This window comes from Salmo salar, chromosome 03, assembly GCF_965601325.2.
Source record: "Salmo salar chromosome 03, fSalSal1, whole genome shotgun sequence".
NCBI classification, from domain to species: domain Eukaryota; kingdom Metazoa; phylum Chordata; class Actinopteri; order Salmoniformes; family Salmonidae; genus Salmo; species Salmo salar.
This window is the reverse complement of record NC_138293.1, coordinates 69,710,001-69,727,412: the sequence shown is the minus strand read 5'-3', so window position 1 is coordinate 69,727,412 and position 17,412 is coordinate 69,710,001. Positions and strand designations below refer to the sequence as shown.

The window sequence follows — 17,412 nt, the reverse complement described above, 5'->3', positions numbered from 1 at the left end:
AGAGTGGTGCTATATCTGTTTGGTATCTGTGCAACAGGCCAATTTACAAGCAGCTTCACAGTCCCGCTCAGCCTCAGCACAATCACAACGATTATATGACTGACCGCATTGATAATCACTTTGCTGTGCTCGATCAGAGCCGATACACTGATCGCACCATCAAACGATTCACTCCATCCCTTTATCGCTTCTTTCTATCTCTTTTCTGATCTGGTTCTCTTGCTTTCTCATATCTCTACTGTTTATCTCTCTTTTACTCTGTTGCTCTTTTTATTTGCATTACTTTCTCTCTGAGAGTGGGTATAGTTTATGTATAATTTATGGTATAGTGTATGTATAGTTTATATATAATTTATGGTATAGTTTGTATATAGTTTATGCATAGTTTATGGTATAGATTATGGTATAATTTATGGTGTAGTGTATGTATAGTTTATGGTTTAGTTTATGGTTTAATTTATAGTATAGTTAATGGTATAGTGTATGTCTAGTTTATGGTATAGTTTGTTATTTAGTTTATAGTTTATGTATAGCTTATAGCATAGTTTATGGTATAGTTTATGGTATAGTTTATGGTATAGTGACTAGTATAGTTATAGTATAGCTTATGGTATAGTTATAGTATAGTTTATGGTATAGTGAACAGTATAAATATAGTATAGTTTATCGTATAGTTTACGTTATAGTGTATAGTGAATAGTATAATTATAGTATCGTTTATGGTTGTAACGGCTGTCTGAAGAGAGAGTAGACCAAGGTGCAGCGGAGTTAGTGTTCATCATGATTTTAATTGAACAACGTGAACACTATACAAAAACAAGAAAAAACTGACAGCCAAACAGTCCTGTCAGGTGCAAAACACTAAACAGAAACAATTACCCACAAAACCCAAAGGAAAAACATGGTCCTTATGTGTGACTCCCAATCAGCAACAACGAACTTCAGCTGTGCCTGATTGGGAGCCACACACGGCCCAAAACAAAGAAATACATAAAACCTAGAAAACGAACATAGAACGCCCACCCAATGTAACACCCTGGCCTAACCAAAATAAAGAACAAAAAACCCCTCTCTATGGCCAGGGCGTTACAATGGTATAGTTTATGGTATAGTTTATGGTATAGTGAATAGTATAATTATAGTATAGTTTGTATAGTTTATGGTATAGTTTATGGTATAGTTTATGGTATAGTTTATGCATAGTTTATAGTATAGTTTGTGTATAGTTTATGGTATAGTTTATGTATAGTTTATAGTATAGTTTATAGAATACAGTGAGGGAAAAAAGTATTTGATCCCCTGCTGATTTTGTACGTTTGCCCACTGACAAAGAAATGATCAGTCTATAATTTTAATGGTGGGTTTATTTGAACAGTGAGAGACAGAATAACAACAACAAAAAAATCCAGAAAAACGCATGTCAAAAATGTAATAAAATGACTAGCATTTTAATGAGGTAAATAAGTATTTGACCCCTCTGCAAAACATGACTTAGTACTTGGTGGCAAAACCCTTGTTGGCAATCACAGAGGTCAGATGTTTTTGTAGTTGGCCACCAGGTTTGCACACATCTCAGGAGGGATTTTGTCCCACTCCTCTTTGCAGATCTTCTCCAAGTCATTAAGGTTTCGAGGCTGACGTTTGGCAATTCAAACCTTCAGCTCCCTCCACAGATTTTCTATGGGATTAAGGTCTGGAGACTGGCTAGGCCACTCCAGGACCTTAATGTGCTTCTTCTTGAGCCACTCCTTTGTTGCCTTGGTCGTGTATTTTGGGTCATTGTCATGCTGGAATACCCATCCACGACCCATTTTCAACGCCCTTGCTGAGGGAAGGAGGTTCTCACCCAAGATTTGACAGTACATGGCCCCGTCCATCGTCCCTTTGATGCGGTGAAGTCCCCTTAGCAGAAAAACACCCTCAAAGCATAATGTTTCCACCTCCATGTTTGACATTGGGGATGGTGTTCTTGTGGTCATAGGCAGCATTCCTCCTCCTCCTCCAAAACACGGCGAGTTGAGTTGATGCCAAAGAGCTCCATTTTGGTCTCATCTGACCACAACACTTTCACCCAGTTGTCCTCTGAATCATTCAGATGTTCATTGGCAAACTTCAGACGGGCATGTATATGTGCTTTCTTGAGCAGGGGGACCTTGCGGGCGCTGCAGGATTTCAGTCCTTCACGGCGTAGTGTGTTACTAATTGTTTTCTTGGTGACTATGGTCCCAGCTGCCTTGAGATCATTCACAAGATCCTCCCGTGTAGTTCTGGGCTGATTCCTCACCGTTCTCATGATCATTGCAACTCCACGAGGTGAGATCTTGCATGGAGCCCCAGGCCAAGTGTAGGTCTACAATCTTGTCCCTGACATCCTTGGAGAGCTCTTTGGTCTTGGCCATGGTGGAGAGTTTGGAATCTGATTGATTGATTCTGTGGACAGGTGTCTTTTATACAGGTAACAAACTGAGATTAGGAGCACTCCCTTTAAGAGTGTGCTCCTAATCTCAGCTCGTTACCTGTATAAAAGACACCTGGGAGCCAGAAATCTTTCTGATTGAGAGGGGGTCAAAAACGTATTTCCCTCATTAAAATGCAAATCAATTTATAACATTTTTGACATGCGTTTTTCTGGAGTTTTTTGTTGTTATTCTGTCTCGTACTGTTCAAATAAACCTACCATTAAAATTTTAGACTGATCATTTTTTTGTCAGTGGGCAAACGTACAAAATCAGCAGGGGATCAAATACTTTTTTCCCTCACTGTAGTTTATAGTATAGTTTACGGCATAGTTTATGGTATAGTTGTCACGGCTATCGAAAGGAGCAGACCAAAGTGCAGCGTGGTTGTAGTTCCACATTTTTATTTAATCCGTGAAACTTTGCAATACATAAATAACTGAATTGGACAAAACAAACTGTGACGCAGAGAAACAAACACTACTCAAAATATAATAACCCAACAAAACCCAGGAAGAAAAACCCCTACTTAAATATGATCTCCAATTAGAGACAACGAGGACCAGCTGCCTCCAATTGGAGATCAACCCAAAAAACAACAACATAGAAATAGAAAAACTAGAACTTAAACATAGAAATACAAAACATAGAAAAACAAAACATAGAAAAACACAAAACACCCCCTGTCACGCCCTGACCTACTCTACCAATCAAAAATAACCTCTTACTATGGTCAGGACGTGACAATAGTTTATGGTATAGTTTATGGTATAGTTTATGGCAGAATTTTGCCTCTATCAGCTCCATGTAGCATTAGCCTGGTTCTCCTGAGAAGGTTTCTTTACTGACCTGATTGGCCCTGGATGGAGCCTACATATACCTGCATTTAAAGTAATACTGTATGTGTGTATAATGTACGTATGTGTATGATATAAGCAGATTATGTGTCACGATTGTCGTAAGGAGTGGACCAAAACGCAGCGGGAAAATACATACTCATCTTCTTTTTTTTTTATTTAAAGAAGGAAAACCAAAATAAACACGTATACAAAACAAGCGACTCCAAACAGTCCCGTCAGGTGCAACAAACACTAAACCAGGAAATAACTACCCACAAACCCCCATAGAACAACCACCCCTATAAATAGGACCTTCAATCAGAGGCAACGAGAAGCAGCTGCCTCCAATTGAAGGTCAACCCAATAAACACCACATAGAAATAGACCAACTAGAAATAACAGAAATACACTAACCTAGAACATAACCCAAACAACCCCGAAACACCCTAAACAAACACCCCCTGCCACACCCTGACCAAACTACAATAACAAACAGCCCCTTTACTGGTCAGGATGTGACATTATGTTCCAGTATCTAGTTGTACTGTATGTGACAGCTGAAGACATACACCCGCTTGTGCAATGTGATTAGAGTGAACTCGTCAGTCACAGCTCCACAGCACGGATGACTGATCCCTTTACGCTCAAGCAGAAAGCAGAGACACCTCAGTGGTCCTGGCAGAGGGACATGCTTCACTCAACACCCCAGAGACCAGTTAGCAGCATCATCCAATTCTGTTTTACTCACTCATTCTCACTCTCTTCAGCTTCTGCTCTCCTTCTCTAGGTTCCTCCCTCTTCATTTCTCTCCTCTCTTTTGCCTCTCTTCCTGCATCTCTGTGCTTTTCACACTAAAGACAGACTCTGTTCCTCATCTGCAGCTGTGGCTTAGCTGTTTGGCTGGCAACAGGGAATTTAGAGGGATTTAACAGAGGAGATTTTGGGAAAAGAGAGCATGAAATGAAAGAGTTCAAGAATGGAGGGGAAGGACAACGAGAGAAAGGGAGAGAGAAATCCTAACCTACTTTTCCTGTTGGGGACTGGGAGGAAAAATCTATAAAGGTTGACTGACATAGAAAAAGACATGAGGGAGGAAGGAGTGGGTAAGAGAAGAGTGATATAACACAAGACTAAAGGGTTATGGTTGGTAAGACTATAGAAATCACAGCATTAGAACATAGTAAACCGAAAACAACCAGAATGATTAACCATACATGTCAACCATAGAAACAGCAAATGTTCAGCTGTTTACGCTGAAATAAGTGCGTTGAAAACAGTTATTTTCCCTTCAAATCAGAGAGCTATAGCTATCAATGTCCATGAAGTGCACTCACATATTAGTTAATTTGCGTGTGTGTGTGTGCGTGCGTGCGTGCGTTCATGCATGCACGCGCGTTTACAGATTTCATTCAACCGCGGTAGTGCTTGTTCCCTCTTGTAACGGTTCATGTTGAACAAATGGTTTTAATAAACCCCAGCCTGGCCAGCTGTTCCAACGCTCCGTGGAGATGTGGTACAGCCTGGATCCTCTTCATATTAACATGATACTGTATACACTATACAATCCCAGCCACTACTGTATGTACTAGATGGGATCTAACTCCAAAGCCACAAGGCACTTAACACTTCCTTTATGTATCATTCATAGTGTTGTAGGCTGTAGCTTATTCTCTCTGCACCAGAGGATAATCAACTCAATCCACTGTGACATGTACCCTACATGGTAGACCTATCTAAAGTCCAGTGTATGTTGAGGTGATTCAGGTCAGATTCCACTGTAGGTGATGACAGACACAAACAAACAAACAAACAAACAAACAAGCAAACACAATAGCAGTAGAGGTGGTATACCATGTACCATAATGCATCTGTTTATGGGATTGGAATTGTCAGCATTCCATTTCCCCACACACTCATCTTAACAGAGTCAGCTGTTGGACCAGAGTGGTGTGTGTCGGTTCGCTGAGCATCCGTAGCCCTGTGTGTGTGTGTGTGTGCGTGCGTGCATGCGTGTGTGTGTGTGTGTGTGTGTGTGTGTTAATAAGCCCTATCTGAGGAACAATGGTCCTGCTCCAGTGTGTGTTGTTGTCAGGAGGCTGCTGTTGTTCTTGTCACTCTCAGTTTTATTATCTGTGTTTATCTGGGATCTAACAGGCCTCTTGGAATTAGCCTCAGATGATTACCTAGGGCTGTTATCTCCCTGCCTCATCTCCTCCTTATCTTATTTCTGCCTCTTCTCCCTGTCTTCACATCTCCTTCCCCCTCTTTCCCACGTGATTAGAACTGATTACCAACTTGGTTTGGAGAAGACACATATTTTGATATGCACAGTAAAGATATTTACCCAGTTGCATACACACAAACACAAACTGACTCCTCCAACTTGCTCTAACTCTGGCAGGAATGTTTACACACAGACACATGCACACATACACACACACATACACACACACACACCCCAATAGGGTCAGGGTCCAGTTCATCCCACTTGTCAGAGCTTTTCTCTGATTCAGCGGCAGACGAGGGTGAAGTGCAGGACATGTTCTCTGTTCTCTTCTCCTGTTCGCTCTGTCTCCACGCAACGCATATTAGACTGATGTCACAGCCCAGGCACATGATTGGTTTGATACTATTCTTAGTCTGTTGAGGGGATACTGCCTGTCTGCAGTAGGTTGAGGTAAGTAAGGTTGAGGTAAAACATTTTGTTTAATTCCAGTCAATTTAGGAAGTATGCTGAAATTCACATTTCAATTCCAATTCCCTTCAATGCTTTTCAATAAAGAAAGTTGGAATTGGAATTAGAATTTGGTTTACTTCCTGAATTGACTGGGATTGAAATGTAATTGATCCCAACCCTCCTGTGTGTTTTCCACTCTCTCTCTCCTTTCCTCCTCAGAGGTGTGGTGGAGTGGGTCTAATAGCACTGTGAACAAACACTTCCTGTAGAGTACCCTTCTGCTTCACATCAGTCAACTGGTGCTGTGTAGAAACAGACATGTTACGTGATTGTGTTGTAGACAGCACATTGACTGTCGTACTTAACTTCCTTGACATTAAACACTAACACTCCAGCAATGTTACCTTGCCTCCTTAAGAGAGCAGTAAGAATAGAGACACGCAGCAGAGCGAGCTCCAGCGTGATGGAGGGGATCATTCAAAAGACGTCAGTTGAAATAATGTGCAACATGATTCACCATGCAGACAGGATCCAGGCACATCCGTGAATAATTCATTGCTACAGTTTGCTCTCTCTCTCTCTCTCTCTCTCTCTTTCCCTCGTCCCTCTCTTTCTGTATCCCTCTCCATCTCGACACGCACTTCTATCTCCCTCTCTGTACTGATTGTATCTCCAAAGTGTTTTCATCTGCTCTAATTCTGGAGGATGTAGCTATTAGCAGTGGTGAAAGAGGGATGGTTGTACAGTATTGACAATGTAATATGCTTCCGAACAGGATCACCACCCTACTCCTGAACAGCTTTTAGCAGACTGAGAATCAGTGTTTCAGAGTACTGATCCATGCAGAAGTGGGATGGGATGAAGCCCAATACCTCACTTCCCTAACACATGCTAACAGATTTACTGTGTGGACATATGTTTGTCAGTCAGCGGTGCCCTCGGCAACCTCTAGTTTATGTTGATCATCTCCTTCCTATTTGATGACATGGTTCATATTAGAGTTAGTTTAATGTTGCTATGGAACCATTAGTCGCTATGATGTATGTTTCCCTAATGGAGGGGGAGTGCGATTAGGCACGCACATAGGAACGCAGAGCCTTTGCTTCAGAGGCTGTTAGCTCATTCAAGCTCTCCAGTCTTAATTTTTCTTAGATCTGAGACTTTTATTTCTCTCTCATTTCTATAAATAAGGGAAGGTAATATGTTATTCTCTGCTATTCCGCTGTATTGTGGATCCCGAGTGCATTTTACATGTATATTTCATGAGAACATAACTTGGATTCAGTTATGCTTTAGTGTTAGGGAGGCTATCAGCTTAAGTCCTTGCTGTTGGAATGATAAACACATGGTTTTCTACAGAAGAACATGCAAATGTTTTGTTGTGGCAAGTCGTTCCGGAAACTGGAAATAGTTGATGTTGTCTGAATACCGTGCATAAAAGAGTGAGTTTCACAGTTCAGGGCCCTCAGTAAACCAATCAGCACATGCACTCAGTGGGTGTGCAATGGAGCTACAATTATCTGGTTTCTGCGGCTGTCACGAGCCTGGCACGTTCCTCGCTCCAACGGTGGGTATTTTTTGTAACACAAATGAATGTCTGGACTCCTGCGAATGTGATGTTGATGATGAGGGTTTCAAATGAAACTGTGTGGGTGTGAACATGGGGATCACTAGCCACGCGCTAACATTAGACCACGTGTTGTGTGAGAGAGTTGAGGTCTGTGTGGGCATGTGGCTTTCCGAGAACTTGTGCATAGCCTAAATTAAATCAAATAACTTGTTGTTTTCAAGACATGCGCCCTCTCGCTCAGTTCAGGGTCCTCAATAAAGCTAACTGGATCTTTCACAGCCTCTTTCTCTCTCTCTCTGTCTCTCTTTCTCTGTCTCTCGCTCTCTCTGTCTCTCGCTCTCTCTCTCTCTTTCTCTCTTTCTCTCTTTCTCTGTCTCTGTCTCTCTGTCTCTGTATCTCTGTCTCTCTGTCTGTCTCTCTGTCTCTGTCTCTCTGTCTCTGTCTCTGTCTGTCTCTCTCTCTCTGTCTGTCTCGCTCTGTCTGTCTGTCTGTGTCTCTCTTTCTCTCTCTGTCTGTCTCGCTCTGTCTCTCTGTCTCTCTGTGTCTGTCTCTCTCTCTGTCTCTCTCTCTCTCTGTGTGTCTCTCTCTCTCTCTCTCTGTGTGTGTCTCTCTCTCTCTCTCTACAGATCCTGATGGGGGAGCTGGTGGCATTCTTTCTGAAGGCCGAGGGGACGCAAGAGAAGACCATAGTGACAGCAGACTGCTGCTACTTCAACCCCCTGCTGCGACGCATCGTCCGCTTCCTAGGTAACCACTACAGCCTCTAGGGTTTAGACCAACACCACCCAGCCCTGCCTGAACTAGTCTTGAATGATTAGTGTGTCTAACAAGATGATATAAACACACCTGGAATTGGAAATATCTATAAAAGGGTATCTGAATTTGATGTCTTTTTAAAGGAAAATGTAGATGTTGATTGGATTTGTCACTGTGCACAGGATATAACTGGTATAAAACAGTACAGTGAGAGCTCTTTCTCAACAGTGCAGTGATAACAATAATAATAATAATATAGATAATAATAATAATAATAATAATAGATAATAATAATAATGCTAATAATTATTATAATAATAGTATAGATAATAATAATTATAATAATCATAATGCTAATAATTATTAGAATAATAGTATAGATATAAAAAATTATTATAATAATAATGATAATAAATATTATAATAATGTAGATAATAATAATTATAATAATAATATAGATAATAATAATAATGATAATAATAATAATTATTATAATAGTATTAATAATATAGATATTAATAATAATATAGATAAATAATAATAATATAGAAAATAATAATAATAAAAATAATAATAGCTATAATAATATAGATAATATAGATATAAATATACATATTAATGATAATATAGATAATAATAGTAATATAGATAATATAAATAATAATAATATAGATAATAATAATATAGATAATAATAATAATAATAATATAGATAATAATAATAATAATATAGATATTATAAATAATATAGAAAATGATAATATAGAAAATAATAATAATATTATAAATAATAATATAGAAAATAATAATAATTTAGATAATAATAAAAATAATAATAATAATAATAAAATAGATAATAATAATAATAAAATAGATAATAATAATAATAATATAGATATAAATATGATTAATAATATAAATAATAATATAGATAATAATAATATAGATAATAATATAAATAATAAAATAGATAATAATAATAATATAGATAAATATGAATAATAATATAGATAATTATATAAATAATAATATAGATAATAATAATAATAATATGATAATAATAATGATAATAATATAGATAATAATAATAATAATAATTTAGATAATAATATAAAATGTAAGAAAAAAAACACAAGATGTACGATATAAGTTTGAGTAGAGGCGTAACTGAATGAACACCAGAGACAGAGTGCAATATGAAATTGTATTAAATAATTTGCGGTATGGCCTCACCGAGGAATGCTCCTCGGAGCCAGACAGGGAGTCCTTTGCTGGACAGCTGGCATCAAACCCCCCGGCTAGCGGAACGGAGTTCCAATGACAGGCCTTAAGGTTATTATATCTGCTGGTTGTGGGAAGGTGGATGGTTGTCGAAAACTGCTGCTGAAAAACAGCAAGTGAGAGAACATGGGTAAGTTGACATAGAAATACATCCTAAGATTGACACCCATTGGTTGAAAGAGAGGAAAGTGATAGGTTAAACAGTAAGCCTGCCGAATGTGCATTATTGTGCCGTGCTTATAGGCTAAAGGTAAATAGGTGAATGACATTCTGCACATGGCTAATAGGATATAGGAGAAGAACTAGATGCTGTGCTGATGAAGAAACGTTTGTATTCATTCCCACTATGCCCGTATAATAGCAAACAGAGTGAATTATATTTTGCGGCTTGATGAAGTTAAACAAGCATTCAGACCAGCCTTCCTGATTGAACTTGCTACATTTGAAGAAACATGAGAATGCAAGTAACACAATAGAACAGGAAGAGACATGCCTCAGCAGTTTGTGATGGTGATGGCTAAAACTGATGTGAAGAATTTCATACATACAGTTGAAGTCGGAAGTTTATATACACTTAGGTTGGAGTCATTAAAACTCATTTTTAAACAATTCCACAAATTTCTAGTTAACTTTTTTGGGATAGGGGGCAGTATTCAGAAATTCAGATGAATACGCGCCCAAATTAAACTGCCTGCTTCTCAGGCCCAGAAGGTAGGATATGCATATTATTAGTAGATTTTGATAGAAAACACTCTAAAGCTTCTAAAACTGTTTGAATGATGTCTGTGAGTATAACAGAACTCATATGGCAGGCAAAAACCTGAGAAAAAAATCCAACCAGGAAGTGACTTGTAGTTTTTCTATCTAATCCCTATCGAAACTACAGTGTCTGTGGGGTCATTTTGCACTTCCTAAGGCTTCCATTGGCTGTCAACAGCCTTTAGAAACGTGTTTCATCCTTCTACTGTTACTGGGCAGAGAATAGAAGCTCAGTCAATCAGTGGACTGACTGGGACTAGTGAGTTGTTTACTGTGCGGGCACGTTGGCACGCCGCTCCTTCTTTTTCCTCTGTAATGAATATGCTATTGTCCGGTTGGAATATTATCAACGTTTTATGTTAAAAAGACCCTAAGGATTGATTGTAAACATCGTTTGACATGTTTCTACGGACGGTAATGGAACTATTTGACTTTTTGTCTCTGGTTTTACACTCGCAAACTATAGTTTTGGCAAGTCGGTTAGGACATCTACTTTGTGCATGACACAAGTCATTTTTCCAACAATTGTTTACAGACAGATTAGTTCACTTGAAATTCACTGTATCACAATTCCAGTGGGTCAGAAGTTTACATACACTAAGTTGCCTTTAAACAGCTCGGAACATTCCTGAAAATGATGTCATGGCTTTAGAAGCTTCTGATAGGTTAATTGACATCATTTGAGTCAAATGGAGGTATACCTGTGGATGTATTTCAAGGCCTACCTTCAAACTCAGTGCCTCTTTGCTTGACATCATTGGAAAATCAAAAGAAATCAGCCAAGACCTCAGAAAACAAATTGTAGACCTCCACAAGTCTGGTTCATCCTTGGGAGCAATTTCCAAACGCCTGAAGGTACCACGTTCATCTGTACAAACAATAGTACGCAAGTATAAACACCATGGGACCATGCAGCCGGCATACCGCTCAGGAAGGAGACGCGTTCTGTATCCTAGAGAACGTACTTTGGTGTGAAAAGTGCAAATCAATCCCAGAACAACAGCAATGGTCCTTGTGAAGATGCTGGAGGAAACAGGAGCAAAAGTATCTATATCCACAGTAATATCGACATATCCTGAAAGGCCGCTCAGCAAGGAAGAAGCCACTGCTCCAAAACCGCCATAAAAAAGCCAGACTACGGTTTGCAACTGTACATGGGGACAAAGATCATACTTTTTGGAGAAATGTCCTCTGGTCTGATGAAACAAAAATATAACTGTTTGGCCATGTGACCATTGCTATGTTTGGAGGACAAAGGGGGAGGCTTGCCAGCCGAAGAACACCATCCCAACCGTAAAGCATGGGGCAGCATCATGTTGTGGGGGTGCTTTGCTGCAGGAGGGACTGGTGCACTTCACAAAATAGATGGCATCATGAGGCAGGGAAAATTATGTGGATATATTGAAGCAACATCTCAAGACATCAGTCAGGAAGTTAAAGTTTGGTCGCAAATGGGTCTTCCAAATGGACAATGACCCCAAGCATACTTCCAAAGTTGTGGCAAAATGGCTTAAGGACAACAAAGTCAAGGTATTGGAGTGGCCATCACAAAGCCCTGACCTCAATCCTATTGAAACTTTGTGGGCAGAACTGAAAAAATGTGTGCGAGCAAGGAGGCCTACAAACCTGACTCTGTTACACCAGCTCTGTCAGGAGGAATGGGCCAAAATTTGCCCAATTTATTGTGGGAAGCTTGTGGAAGGCTACCCGAAAGTTTTGACCCAAGTTAAACAGTTTAAAGGCAATGCTACCAAATACTAATTGAGTGTATGTAAACTTCTGACCAACTGGGAATGTGATGAAAGAAATAAAAGCTAAAATAAATCATTCTCTCTACTATTATTTTGACATTTCACTTTCTTAAAATATAGTGGTGATCCTAACTGACCTAAGACAGGGAATTTACTAGGATTAAATGTTAGGAATTGTGAAAAACTGAGTTTAAATGTATTTGGCTAAGGTGTATGTAAACTTCCGACTTCAACTGTATTTGCATGTTCATCACTTCAGGTGATCATGAAGGCTTTTGCAATTCCACACCTCAGCTGATAACAGCGGCTCCCAGGTAGGCTGGGGATAACTAAACTCCTCCTCTTTTAGTTGGCTGTCATTGCTCTCTCTCGCTCTTTCTCTCTCTCCCTCAGGGGTGTTCTCCTTCGGCCTGTTCACCACCACCATCTTTGCCAACGCGGGTCAGGCGGTTACAGGAAACCAGACGCCTCACTTCCTGTCTGCCTGCCGGCCTAACTACACGGCCCTGGGGTGCACATCCAACATGCAGTATATCACCCAGCCCCGTGCCTGCACTGGAAACCCCCTGGTAGTGGCATCCGCACGCAAATCCTTCCCCTCCAAGGACGCAGCCCTCAGTGTCTACTCTGCAGTCTACACTGTGGTAGGTTCTGGTCTGGGGAGTAGGAGTTTGGACAGTTCGATACACATGTTATGGTATACCACCCTATAGTATAGAGTTGATACCCAGCCTACAGTATTACAATTCCTGACAGTCCTCCTGGTCTCCTCCCCCTACCTGTCTGTCTCAGATGTATGTGACGCTGGTATTCCGGACCAAAGGCACTCGGCTGACCAAGCCTACGGTCAGCCTGACCCTGCTATGCCTGGCCATGCTGGTGGGGGTGGTCAAGGTGGCAGAGTACCGCAACCACTGGGCCGATGTCCTGGCCGGCTTCTTCACTGGAGGAGCCATCGCTGTGTTTCTGGTGAGAGGGAGGGAGGGGAGGGAGGGAAGGATGGAGGGAGCTGCTGAGGGAATGGTGAGGGAGAAGAGGGTGGTTAGGGAAGTCATTATTCAGGGAGATGAGGGTGATAGAACACAACAGTAATGTATATTGATGACATTTTACATTGATATTTAAGTTCAAAAGCACAGGGGCTGTTAATCCTGGTACTTCTCGCCATGGGATGAGAAATGTCTCTCTCACTTTCACTTACAAAAAAGAGATGCTAACCTTCCCTGTTATTGTTGTGGTAAGAGGTTATTCATGATTCATTCTTGACTATCTTTAATAATGTTAGCATCCACATTAATGTAGAAGTGTTTAGAAACATTCTATTCTTATTTACAATAAAAGTGACTTCAAAATGACACAATACATTATTTACCATTCATTTCTATTGGGCACAAAATGATGTGAAACACAGGCAAAACGAACAGTAAATGCATCCAACAAGTTTGTAGAGTCACATGCTTGATGTAATCATTGTGTGTTAGGAAAATGGGACCAAATACTAAACTTTTTACTACTTTCATACACCCAGCGGTGTCAGAGGAAGGTCTTAAAAACTGTCAAAGACTCCAGTCACCCAAGTCATAGACTGTCCTCTCTGCTACCTCACTGCAAGCGGTACCGGAGTGCCAAGTCTGTGACCAAACTGAGCAATCGGGGGAGAAGGGCCTTGGTCAGGGAGGTGAACAAGAACCCGATGGTCACTCTGACAGAGCTCTAGAGTTCCTCTGTGGAGATGGGAGTACCTTCCAGAAGGACAACCATCTCTGCAGCACTCCACCAATCAGGCCTTTATGGTAGAGTGGCCAGACGGAAGCCACTCCTCAGTAAAAGGCACATGACAACCCGCTTGGACTTTGCCAAAAGGCACCTAAAGACTCACTCAGCAACACTGTCTGGAGGAAACCTGGCACCATCCCTACAGTGAAGCATGGTGGTGGCAGCATCATGCTGTGGGGATGTTTTTCAGCAGCAGGGACTGGGAGACTAGTCAGGATCGAGGCAAAGATGAATGGATCAAAGTACAGAGAGATCCTTGATGAAAACCTGCTCCAGAGCGCTCAGGACCTCAGACTGCGGTGAAGGTTCGCCTTCTAACAGTACAAAGCACACAGCCAAGACAACGCAGGAAGGGCTTTGGAACAAGTCTCAGAATATCCTTGAGTGGCCCAGCCAGAGCCCGGACTTGAACCCGATCGAACATCTCTGGAGAGACCTGAAAATAGCTGTGCAGCAACGCTCCCCATCCAACCTGACAGAACTTGAGAGGATCTGCAGAGAAGAATGGGAGAAACTCCCCAAATAGCCAAAAGTGCTTCAACAAAGTACTGAGTAAAGGGTCTGAATACTTATGTAAATGTGTTATTTCATTTTTTTATTTCATAAATTTGCAAAAATGTCTAAAAACCTGTTTTTGTTTTGCATTATAGGGTATTTTGTGTAGATTGATGGGGAAAATGTTATACATTTTTGATTAAGGCTGTAACGAAAGCAAAATGTGGAAAAAGTCAAGGGGTCTGAATACTTTCCGAAGGCTCTGTATTATATTACATCAATTACCTCAACTACCTTGTACCCCTGCACATTGACTCAGTACTGGTACTCCTTGTGTATATATCCTTCTTATTGTTTTTGTAGTCTTACTATTTAGTTTTTTTTTTGCAAATATTTGTCTTACATTTTAACTCTGCAATATTGGAAATGGGCTCGTAAGTAAGCATTTTACTGTAAAGTCTACACCTGTTGTATTCGGGCACATGAGACCAATACAATTTGATTTGATGAATTTGTCCCAATACTTTTGGTCCCCTAAAATGGGGGGACTATATACAAAATGTTCTGTAACTTCTAAATGGTTCACCCGATATGGATGACAATACCCTCAAATTAAAGCTGACAGTCTGCACTTTACACTCATAGTCATTGTATCATTTTAAATCCAAAGTTCTGGAGTACAGAGCCAAAAAAATCACACAATTATCACTGTCCCAATACTTTTGGCATTACCTTTTCTTCTCTTATTAACTCAGTTTTTCCCTCTCTCTCTCTCTCTCTCTCTCTCTCTCTCTCTCTCTCTCTCCCGTTCTCTCTCTTTCTCACTCTCACTCCTCTCTCTCCAGGTGACTTGTGTGATCAACAACTTCCAGCAGACGAGGCCCCCTCCCCCTCCCCCGCGGCCACAGCGCCCTGAGTCGGTGCTAGGCATGCCCATGGTGGCTCTGCCCTGTGTGGAGAGTCCTCTCGAAAAGTTAAGTGGAACTCAGGTAAGGGGTGGGGTGGGTGAGCAGCAGAGCTGCACATGGGGGGGGGGGGGGGGCAGACATGCACCCCTTCTCTCCCCTTCTGTCGTCCTCCCAATCCCAAAAGAGGATGTCCCCTCACAGCGCATTCCCCAGCACCACCTCTTAACCCTCAACCCCGACCAAAGCACAAGAACACCAAACCTTGTCTTTGAGCCAGTAACCCTTTACTCAGAAAATATGTGTCTCTTTAGAGAGAGCCGTTTGCGGTAGTCAATTCCTCAGCATTCATTCACCATCCCTCAGTGGTTGAAGCTTTGATGGCCTCTTAGAACTTTGAAGTGAATGAGAAGTGCACTGTGAGCTCTTTAGATAAGGGAGAGCAGAAGGCACTGGGGAAGGACAACCTGTTGGAAGTGTGATTCAAGGGAGCAGCTTTGAGATTGCTTGTGTCTCCTCTTGTCTGTCACCTACACTAACCCTCACCTGACCTCCTCTCCCCTGTCTCCCACCTTGCTCTTTTCCCTTATCCCTCACTTGATCTCTATCCTTCTATCTATGTCACCAGCATCCTGCACTCTCCTCCTCCTGCCCTCCCTACCATCCCTACGTTCACCAGCCATTCTGACCAACTTTTGATCTGTTTCTCTTGCTCCTCACTCGTTTTTCTTTTTTTCATCACTCTTTCCACCCCATCTTTCTCTCTCTGTCTCTTTCATTCCCTCTCTCTCTCCTTCTTCCTCTCTCTCTTCTCTTCTGTCCCTCCCTCTCTCTTTTTCACTCCTCTCTCTCCCCTGCAGACTCCGAGGGGATCTCCTTTCACAGAGATCACATGACCATCAGCCGTATCGGTTCCCCGCCACCCCAGATGTCCTCATTCCGTCTCGCTCCATTTCCAGCGAAGTCTAGACCAGCCACACGAACATGAACACTCACACGAACACCACTGTGCCGCCCACCCGGCAGGCCGCTACTCCACCCTCTACAGATCCTACTCCACACAGGTCTAGACTGTCAAAACACACTCACACAAACACAACACACACAGCATACTCAGACCTCTACAAACCTCCCCCTAACCTTGTCCAAGCCCAAATCCCTGGGGGAACCGAGAGGTGAGCTCTCAAAGTGAGACTCACAAAGACTTAACAGCTTTCCAGCTGAACATTCACTACAGTGTCAGGTACAGGTATGCCTCTTTCATTTAGTTGTTTTCTGAGGCTTCTTTTTTGTTTTGCAGACTTTTTTTGAATGTGCTTCATTGTGTGAAGTACACATTTCACTGATATCACAAGGTGATGTTTCATCTTCTACGTGCTTGTAAGGAGAAACTGTCAGAATCCATTTGAGAACTGTGTTCTTTTATGTTTTCAACTGTCTGTTGGAGATGTCCTCACAGGCAATGCAGCCAGTCATCCTGAAACCCTTCAGTCATTTGTGTCTCTGTACACTTTTAAGAAGAATCCAAACAACCGCTCAATGAACGCTCTCTGCTGGCTTTAGGGCTCATTTTCAGTATCCTAGAATGCGCAAATCATCAAATATCTGCACGAGTCAACAAACTCAAGTGAACAAATGTTTATGGACCAATCACTTTCTGTAGCAACGGTGGTACTTAATTACTGTACCTTCCAAATACAGCATAGAGACAACACACACAGATCAGGATCCTGGTAGGTCTACACACACTGCATTAGCTCTCTGGCAGACCTCTCTTCAGCTCTGCATGACATTACACAGGTCAAAGGATTCTGTTCATATCACTGAGGAGAAGACAATACAAGAACAAACAGGATAAAACTGCAGACGGTTTATTTTTCTCCGCTTTCGATTGGTTGCAGCTGCAGCAAGTCAGCATGAAATATATATATATATACATACAAATTTGGTAAGACCGGATGAGACACATTTTGAAATACATCACAAGTGACAGGACATGAGCTTTGTACAGTACAAAACATTTTCTTTTACACTCAATGTATCTGGACAGGGAACCTTGGTTACCAAAGCTTTGTCATTGTGATGTTACTAAAATACTTGTTTACTTACACATCCCTTTTGCCTGGAATGGAACGGATCACATCGGCA

At 41.2% G+C, this 17,412-nt stretch overlaps 1 protein-coding gene across 3 annotated transcripts in view; it reads left to right on the top strand.

Annotated features, from left to right (window-relative positions):
* plppr2a (phospholipid phosphatase related 2a) overlaps positions 1 to 17,412 on the top strand; it is a 60,774-nt gene that overhangs the window by 40,622 nt on the left and 2,740 nt on the right. The window contains exons 4-8 of one of the 3 annotated variants that reach the window (XM_014193518.3): positions 8,169 to 8,289; positions 12,482 to 12,732; positions 12,881 to 13,057; positions 15,205 to 15,332; positions 16,125 to 17,412. The exon at positions 16,125 to 17,412 is cut by the window's right edge and continues 2,740 nt beyond it. In XM_014193518.3, coding sequence (XP_014048993.1) covers positions 8,169 to 8,289; positions 12,482 to 12,732; positions 12,881 to 13,057; positions 15,205 to 15,332; positions 16,125 to 16,233 — 786 coding nt within the window. In that variant the 3' untranslated portion in view covers positions 16,234 to 17,412. Of the gene's footprint in view, positions 1 to 8,168; positions 8,290 to 12,481; positions 12,733 to 12,880; positions 13,058 to 15,204; positions 15,349 to 15,892 lie in introns of all 3 variants that reach the window. The other 2 variants (XM_014193520.3, XM_014193519.3) reach the window with 2 other exon arrangements.